General features: G+C 17.1%; 1 protein-coding gene across 18 annotated transcripts; it reads left to right on the plus strand.

The window, feature by feature from the left end:
- Positions 1 to 512: 512 nt before the first annotated feature.
- LOC127290661 (dentin sialophosphoprotein-like) lies at positions 513 to 9136 on the plus strand. 18 transcript variants are annotated; one of them, XM_051319399.1, is made up of 17 exons: positions 524 to 759; positions 964 to 990; positions 1931 to 1960; positions 2245 to 2271; positions 2592 to 2618; positions 3245 to 3301; positions 4856 to 4885; positions 5076 to 5102; positions 5917 to 5973; positions 6255 to 6284; positions 6478 to 6504; positions 7656 to 7685; positions 7878 to 7904; positions 8229 to 8255; positions 8377 to 8403; positions 8527 to 8553; positions 8928 to 9136. In XM_051319399.1, the coding sequence occupies exons 1-17, from the start codon at positions 673 to 675 to the stop codon at positions 9048 to 9050; spliced, it is 687 nt and encodes a 228-aa protein (XP_051175356.1). In that variant the 5' UTR covers positions 524 to 672; the 3' UTR covers positions 9051 to 9136. The 18 variants fall into 18 exon arrangements, with proteins under 18 accessions (XP_051175369.1, XP_051175371.1, XP_051175368.1 ...); XM_051319403.1 differs by lacking the exon at positions 8229 to 8255 and having other exon boundaries at positions 520 to 759; XM_051319402.1 differs by lacking the exon at positions 8527 to 8553 and having other exon boundaries at positions 521 to 759.
- The last annotated feature ends 211 nt before the right edge of the window (positions 9137 to 9347 follow it).

Here is a 9347-nt window from a genome sequence, read left to right on the forward strand (position 1 = left end):
ATTAATTAATATAAGTAAGATAATAACAATTAATATAATTAATACAATAATAATAAATATAATTATAAAAATAATAATTAATATAATTAATTTCAATTATATTAATTTTCATTTTAGAAAACAGCTAATGTAAATAAAATTATCCTAATTCTTTATTCTTTTGGAAATTGTGTCCAAATAATAATTTTTCCAAAAATCCAAATTCAAAAGAAAAAAAAATTGTTACGAAATTTTCAAATAAAAAATTGAATACCAAGTTTTTAATATGAAAAATTCAAAAATTCATCTAAATAACAAAATTTTAAGAAAATTTTTGAAATAAAAAATTATATTTCTTAAATGAAATTATTTCATTTTTTTACAATTTTCTTTATTCATACATAGATTGTTTTCGGTAATATAATTTATCATATACTAGAATTGTTTTTTTTTTATATATTTTTTTTTTTCATATCGTCATACTGCTTATTTACAACACTATTAAAAAAAAAGAACATAAAAATCACTAGTATATAAAAAGCGAGTTTTGTGTAGATTTTTTTAATAGAATTCCAAACATTGAAAAAAGTATTTTGTTTAAAGTAAAAAGAAAAAAAGTAAAAATATTTTGATATTTTATTTAAAAAAAAAAAAAAAAAAATAAATAAATAAAATAAAATAAAACCAAAAAAAATGTTGAAATTTTTGCCTACTATTCTTTTGATTGCGAGTTTTATTTTTCTCATACAGATTTCCGGCGGAGCAAACCAAAATGTAGAGGTAATAAACGTATTTATTATAAATAGTTTTGATTGGTGGTTTTTTTTTTTTTTTTTTTTTTTTTATTTTTGTAATAAACAAATAAATAAATATTAAATCTTTTATTTAAAAAAAAAAAAATTTATTCTTATTCTTATTGAAATTTTAGCCAGATATTAAAGATAATAAAAAAAGTACAATAATTTTTTTTTATTTTTTAATTAGCCAACTGACGCCTCCGACGATGCTTCTGTAAGTTAATTTTTTTTAAATCCAGTACTAATTTTATTTTCTATTGCTACCAAAAAAAAATATGCTTTTCGTTAGTAGATGAATATTAATTTTTTCTCTTACTATATGAAATTAAACTTCATTTTTAGATCTTTTTTTTTAAAAAAAAAAAAAAATAATTCATATCTAAACGTTTAATAATTTCAAGATTCAATATAATTGTATCATTAATGACAAATTTATAAATACTACTATCAATTATTTTCATTTCTTCATTATTATTATTATTATTATTATTTTGTAATGAAAATTTTTCTTTCATTTCAACTTGAGAAATAACAAAATTCACTTGTTTTATAATCAATAAATGCTTTATAATCAATATATCATTTTTATCAAAAGCAGAAATTGTATAATGTAATAATGGAAGAAAAATGTCATTAATTTTTTTAACATATAGAATTATTTGAAAATTATTGTTTGCTATTTTATGATATTCAATATCACTTAGATAAAAATTTTCATCACGTTTAACAATAATATAAGTTGAATAAATATTTACTAATATTTTTAAATTAAATTTATGTTTTTTAATTAAATGACAATTATTATTTAAATATAGACAATTGTTATTTAAATTAATTGGTGAATTTATTATAAAAATGTTAACATTTTTTTTTTCATATCGTCATACTGCTTATTTACAACACTATTAAAAAAAAAAGAACATAAAAATCACTGGTATATAAAAAGCGAGTTTTGTGTAGATTTTTTTAATAGAATTCCAAACATTGAAAAAAGTATTTTGTTTAAAGTAATAAGAAAAAAAGTCAAAATATTTTGATATTTTATTTCAAAAAAAAATAAATAAATAAATAAATAAAACAAAATAAAACCAAAAAAAATGTTGAAATTTTTGCCTACTATTCTTTTGATTGCAAGTTTTATTTTTCTTATACAGATTGCCGGCGGGATAAACCAAAATGTAGAGGTATAAAAATTATTTATTATAAATAGTTTTGATTGGTGGTTTTTTTTTTTTTTTATTATTTTTGTAATAAACAAATAAATAAATATTAAATCTTTTATTTAAAAAAAAATGTATTCTTATTCTTATTGAAATTTTAGCCAGATATTAAAGATAATAAAAAAAATAATAAAAATAAAGAAAAGAAAAAACACTAAAATTTCTTACAAAGTAATAAACTTGATTTTTAGTCAAATATTTAAATATAACAAAAGTTTTAAAATAATTTTTTTTAATTTTTGAATTAGGAAGAAAAAGCCACCACCGCTGCTTCTGTAAGTTAATTCTTTTTAAATCCAGTACTAATTTTATTTTCAATTGCTACCAAAAAAAAATATGCCTTTTGTTAGTAGATGAATATTAATTTTTTCTCTTACTATTTGAAATTAAACTTCATTTTTAGATCTTTTTTTTTTTTTTAAAAATTAATTCTTATTTTTATTGAAATTTTGTCTACACAAATTTTTAGCAAAAAAAATTATTCTTAAAATTTCAAAAATAAAAATTTTAAATTATTTCGGTAGTTAAAGAATTCAAATATTTATCGAAAAAAAAACAAAAGTTTTTCAATAATTTTTTTTAATTTTTGAATTAGGAAGCAGAAGCCACCACCGTTGCTTCTGTAAGTTAATTCTTTTTAAATCCAGTACTAATTTCATTTTTAATTGCTACTAAAAAAAATATGCCTTTCGTTAGTAAATGAATATTAATTTTTTCTTATACTATTTGAAATTAAACTTCATTTTTAGATCTTTTTTTTTTTTTTTTTTTTTTTAAAATAATAATTAATATCTAAACGTTTAATAATTTCAAGATTCAATATAATTGTATCATTAATGACAAATTTATAAATACTACTATCAATATTATTTTCATTTCTTCATTATTATTATTATTATTATTTTGTAATGAAAATTTTTCTTTCATTTCAACTTGAGAAATAAAAAATTCACTTGTTTTATAATCAAATATAGACAATTGTTATTTAAATTAATTGGTGAATTTATTATAAATTTAATGTTAACATTTTTTTTTACCATTTTACCAAGTAAAATTAAAGGTGTTGAATAACGAAAATCACGTTCTTTACTTGTTATTTGTAAATCTTTATAATTTACATTAAAATCAATTGCCGGCATTATTGAATTTAAATTTAATAAACGTAATTTAAGTTCTTCATTTATTAATGGTATTTTTGATTGAAAATTTAATATTTTTTCCAAATATGGTAATAAATTTATATTATAGATATCGAGTAATACTTCCAATAAATCGGTTACAAGTGACGCCTTCGCCAATGCTCCTGTAAGTTAATTTTTTTTAAATTTCAAAAATAAAAATTTTAAATTATTTCGGTAGTTAAAGAATTCAAAAATTTAAAAAAAAAACAAAAGTTTTTCAATAATTTTTTTTTAATTTTTGAATTAGGTAACTGACGCCTCCGTTTAATTGAATTTTCAAAGATTTAAAATTGAGATTTTTGAAATTAATTGAAAATTTAAGTGTTTTGTAATTAAAATTTTAGATGATTTCACTAAAAATTTATTATTAAATGCAGACAAAAGACAATAATTTGAATATCATATTTAATTGAAAAATGGTTTCAGATAGTTGAAATTTCAAAGAATATTATTAAAATAGTTAAAAATAATTGAATTTCCTTAGAGTTATAATTGAAATTATTAAATTTCAAAAAACAAATTTTTGATGGAAAATTTTAGAAATAATTAAATTTTAGATGCTTTTAAATTCAAATTATTGAAAATTCAATTAATTTTTAATTCAAATTTTTGAGAATAATGAAATTTTATTTGATTATAAATTTGGAAAATAATTGAATTTCAGTTCATTTTGAATTGAAAATTTTGGGATATAATTGAATTTTAATTGAAATTTTGGATAATAATTTAATTTAAGTTCATTTTTTATTAAAAATTTGAATAATTAATTTTGAATAGAAATTTTAGAAAATAATTGAATTTTATTTCATTTTAAATTGAAAACTTGGTAAATAATTAAATTTTAAATTGAAAATTTTGTGGATAATTAATGGATTTTTAATGATTTTGAATTAAAATTTCGGGTAATAATTGAATTTTAGTTTATTTTGAATTGAATTTTTTCAAAAAAAAATTCAATTTTATTGTGATATTTTTTTTTTTAATTATAAACAATTATTGTTAAATTTCATAAAAATTTTAATTGAAAAATAATTTTGATATAATTGAATTTGTGATGTATTTCATTAAAATTATTAAAAATAATTAATTTAGTGAAAAATCATTTTAGTTCAAAATTTGTTAAATAATTCTTCAGGTTTTGTTGATATAAATAACAAGATTCTATCATAATTTAAAAAAAAAAATTTTTTTTTTTAATATTCTGAAATGATATTTTATTTTATAGAACCTATATTGTAAATTATTATTGTATTAATTAATATAAATAAGATAATAACAATTAATATAATTAATACAATAATAATAAATATAATTATAAAAATAATAATTAATATAATTAATTTCAATTATATTAATTTTCATTTTAGAAAACAGCTATAATGTAAATAAAATTATCCTAATTCTTTATTCTTTTGGAAATTGTGTCTAAATAATTTTTCCAAAAATCGAAATTCAAAAGAAAAAAAATTGTTACGAAATTTTCAAATAAAAAATTGAATACCAAGTTTTTAATATGAAAAATTCAAAAATTCATCTTTAAAGTAAAAAGAAAAAAAGTGAAAATATTTTGATATTTTATTTCAAAAAAAAAAAAAAAAACAAAAACAAAAAACCAAAAAAAATGTTGAAATTTTTGCCTACTATTCTTTTGATTGCGAGTTTTATTTTTCTCATACAGATTTCCGGCGGGGCAAACCAAAATGTAGAGGTAATAAACGTATTTATTATAAATAGTTTTGATTGGTGGTTTTTTTTTTTATTTTTGTAATAAACAAATAAATAAATATTAAATCTTTTATTTAAAAAAAAAAAAATTTATTCTTATTCTTATTGAAATTTTAGCCAGATATTAAAGATAATAAAAAAAGTACAATAATTTTTTTTTATTTTTTAATTAGCCAACTGACGCCTCCGACGATGCTTCTGTAAGTTAATTTTTTTTAAATACAGTACTAATTTTATTTTCAATTGCTACCCAAAAAAAATATGCCTTTCGTTAGTAAATGAATATTAATTTTTTCTCTTACTATTTGAAATTAAACTTCAGTTTTAGATCTTTTTTAAAAAAAAAAAAAATAATAATTAATATCTAAACGTTTAATAATTTCAAGATTCAAGATAATTGTATCATTAATGACAAATTTATAAATACTACTATCAATTATTTTCATTTCTTCAATATTATTATTATTATTATTATTATTTTCTAATGAAAATTTTTCTTTCATTTCAACTTGAGAAATAACAAAATTCACTTGTTTTATAATCAATAAATGCTTTATAATCAATATATCATTTTTATCAAAAGCAGAAATTGTATAAAAATTTCATTAATTTTTTTAACATTTAGAATTATTTGAAAATTATTGTTTTCTATTTTATGATATTCAATATCACTTAGATAAAAATTTTCATTACGTTTAACAATAATATAAGTTGAATAATTATTTACTAATAATTTAAATAATAATTATTATTTAAATTAATTGGTGAATTTATTATAAATTTAATGTTAACATTTTTTTTACCATTTTTCCAAGTAAAATTAAAGGTGTTGAATAACGAAAATCACGTTCTTTACTTGTTATTTGTAAATCTTTATAATTTACATTAAAATCAATTGCCGGCATTATTGAATTTAAATTTAATAAACGTAATTTAAGTTCTTCATTTATTAATGGTATTTTTGATTGAAAATTTAATATTTTTTCCAAATATGGTAATAAATTTATATTATAGATATCGAGTAATACTTCCAATAAACCGGTTGCAAGTGACACCTCCGACGATGCTCCTGTAAGTTAATTTTTTTTAAATTTCAAAAATAAAAATTTTTAATTATTTCGGTAGAAAAAAAAAAATTGTTACGAAATTTTCAAATAAAAAATTGAATACCAAGTTTTTAATATGAAAAATTCAAAAATTTATCTTTAAAGTAAAAAGAAAAAAAGTCAAAATATTTTGATATTTTATTTCAAAAAAAAAAAAAATAAATAAATAAATAAATAAAACCAAAAAAAATGTTGAAATTTTTGCCTACTATTCTTTTGATTGCAAGTTTAATTTTTTTCATACAGATTGCCGGCGTGGTAAACCAAAATGTAGAGGTAATAAAATTATTTATTAGAAATAGTTTTGATTGGTGTTTTTTTTATTTTTTATTTTTGTAATAAACAAATAAATAAATATATTAAATCTTTTATTTAAAAAAAAAAATTTATTCTTATTCTTATTGAAATTTTATCCAGATATTAAAGATAATAAAAAAAGTACAATAATTTTTTTTTATTTTTTAATTAGCCAACTGACGCCTCCGACGATGCTTCTGTAAGTTAATTTTTTTTAAATCCAGTACTAATTTTATTTTCTATTGCTACCAAAAAAAAATATGCTTTTCGTTAGTAGATGAATATTAATTTTTTCTCTTACTATATGAAATTAAACTTCATTTTTAGATCTTTTTTAAAAAAAAAAAAAAATTCTTATTTTTATTGAAATTTTGTCTACACAAATTTTTAGCAAAAAAAATTATTCTTAAAATTTCAAAAATAAAAATTTTAAATTATTTCGGTAGTTAAAGAATTCAAAAATTAAAAAAAAAAAACAAAAGTTTTTCAATAATTTTTTTTTAATTTTTAAATTAGGTAACTGACGCCTCCGTTTAATTGAATTTTCAAAGATTTAAAGTTGAGATTTTTGAAATTAATTGAAACTTTAAGTGTTTTGTAATTAAAATTTTAGATGATTTCACTAAAAATTTATTAGTAAATGCAGACAAAAGACAATAATTTGAAAATCATTTTTAATTGAAAAATGGTTTCAGATAGTTAAAATTTCAAACAATATTATTAAAATAGTTAAAAATAATTGAATTTCCTTAGAGTTATAATTGAAATTATTAAATTTCAAAAAACAAATTTTCCATGGAAAATTTTACAAATAATTAAATTTTAGATGCTTTAAAATTCAAATTATTGAAAATTCAAATTATTGAAAATTCAATTAATTTTGAATTCAAATTTTTGAGAATAATGAAATTTTATTTTATAGAACCTGTATTGTAAATTATTGTATTAATTAATATAAGTAAGATAATAACAATTAATATAATTAATACAATAATAATAAGTATAATTATAAAAATAATAATTAATATAATTAATTTCAATTATATTAATTTTCATTTTAGAAAACAGCTAATGTAAATAAAATTATCCTAATTCTTTGTTCTTTTGGAAATTGTGTCCAAATAATTTTTCCAAAAATCCAAATTCTAAAGAAAAAAAATTGTTACGAAATTTTCAAATAAAAAATTGAATACCAAGTTTTTAATATGAAAAATTTAAAAATTCATCTTTAAAGTAAAAAGAAAAAAAGTGAAAATATTTTGATATTTTATTTCAAAAAAAAAAAAAAATAAAATGTTGAAATTTTTGCCTACTATTCTTTTGATTGCGAGTTTTATTTTTCTCATACAGATTTCCGGCGGGGTAATACAAAATGTAGAGGTAATAAAATTATTTATTATAAATAGTTTTGATTGGTGGTTTTTTTTTTTTTTATTTTTGTAATAAACAAATAAATAAATATTAAATCTTTTATTTAAAAAAAAAAAATTTATTCTTATTCTTATTGAAATTTTATCCAGATATTAAAGATAATAAAAAAAGTACAATAATTTTTTTTTATTTTTGAATTAGGCAGCTGAACCCTCCAAGGTTGCTTCTGTAAGTTAATTCTTTTTAAATCCAGTACTAATTTCATTTTTAATTGCTACCAAAAAAAATATGCCTTTCGTTAGTAAATGAATATTAATTTTTTCTCTTACTATTTGAAATTAAACTTCATTTTTAGATCTTTTTTTAAAAAAAAAAAATAATTCTTATTTTTATTGAAATTTTGTCTACACAAATTTTTAGGCAAAAAAAAACTATTCTTAAAATTTCAAAAATAAAAATTTTAAATTATTTCGGTAGTTAAAGAATTCAAAAATTTACCAAAAAAAAAAAAAACAAAAGTTTTTCAATAATTTTTTTTAATTTTTGAATTAGGCAACTGACGCCTCCGACGATGTTTCTGTAAGTTAATTTTTTTAAATTTCAATAATAAAATTTTTTAATTATTTCGGTAGTTAAAGAATTCAAAAATTTATCGAAAAAAACAAAAGTTATTCAATAATTTTTTTTATTTTTGAATTAGGCAACTGACGCCTCCGACAATGTTTCTGTAAGTTAATTTTTTTTAAATTTCAAAAATAAAAATTTTAAATTATTTCGGTAGTTAAAGAATTCAAAAATTTATCGAAAAAAACAAAAGTTATTCAATAATTTTTTTTATTTTTTGAATTAGGCAACTGACGCCTCCGACAATGTTTCTGTAAGTTAATTTTTTTTAAATTTCAAAAATAAAAATTTTAAATTATTTCGGTAGTTAAAGAATTCAAAAATTTATTTAAAAAAAATAAAATGAAAATAAAATTTGTATATAATGAAATTTTACAATTTCTGTTTTTATTTATTTTTTTTTTATTTTTCATATAAAGATTATTCCGAATAATATAATTTATCATTCGCTACCATTTTGTTTTTAACTTTTTTTTTTTTTTATCAATTTTTTATTGCTTTTTTAATAATTTCAACGAAAAAATTTTTTTTTGTTTTTTTTTTTTTATTGAACCTAAATTAATTCTTTCTAACACTGGTAATAGTGAAAAAAAATAATTTATTTTTTCATCTTCCTTTTATACGTAGACAACAACGTCAGAACCAACCTCAGAAAACAATACTTCTATGTTTTGGAAAATTCTTGCAGCAGTTACTGGTACTGTTGCAGTATCAGGTATTGGTTATCTGGTATTTTTTAGTAGGGGATAAATGTTTCAAACACTCACTGTTTAAAATGAAATACAAATTTATTTATGAAAAATTGTATAATTATTTAATAAATCTGTAACAATTTACTAGTTTTTTTTTTTTTATTATTTCTTCATTTCCACATTTTCCTTACCAATATCGTCAAAATTTATTCCGTCTATTAAATTGGAAAATAAAAAAAAAATAAATTAATTCCTCTCCTATTCATAATAATAATAATAATAATAATAATAATAATAATAATAATAATAAAATAATATAATATAATTAACAAATTCCTAATTATTAATTGTTTAA

The sequence above is a fragment of the Leptopilina boulardi genome, unplaced genomic scaffold (genome assembly GCF_019393585.1).
Source record: "Leptopilina boulardi isolate dan_hultmark-lab unplaced genomic scaffold, ZJU_Lbou_2.1 LbouV2_78, whole genome shotgun sequence".
NCBI classification, from domain to species: Eukaryota; Metazoa; Arthropoda; class Insecta; order Hymenoptera; family Figitidae; genus Leptopilina; species Leptopilina boulardi.

Excerpts from the sequence above, each read along its gene's own strand:
- LOC127290661 (XM_051319399.1), top strand. The coding sequence starts at position 673 with ATGTTGAAATTTTTGCCTACTATTCTTTTGATTGCGAGTTTTATTTTT. Across the intron at positions 6,505-7,655 it reads ACGCCTCCGACGATGCTTCT|ATTTCCGGCGGGGTAATACA; the intron begins GTAAGTTAATTT and ends TTTCTCATACAG. Across the intron at positions 8,404-8,526 it reads ACGCCTCCGACAATGTTTCT|GCAACTGACGCCTCCGACAA; the intron begins GTAAGTTAATTT and ends TTTTTGAATTAG.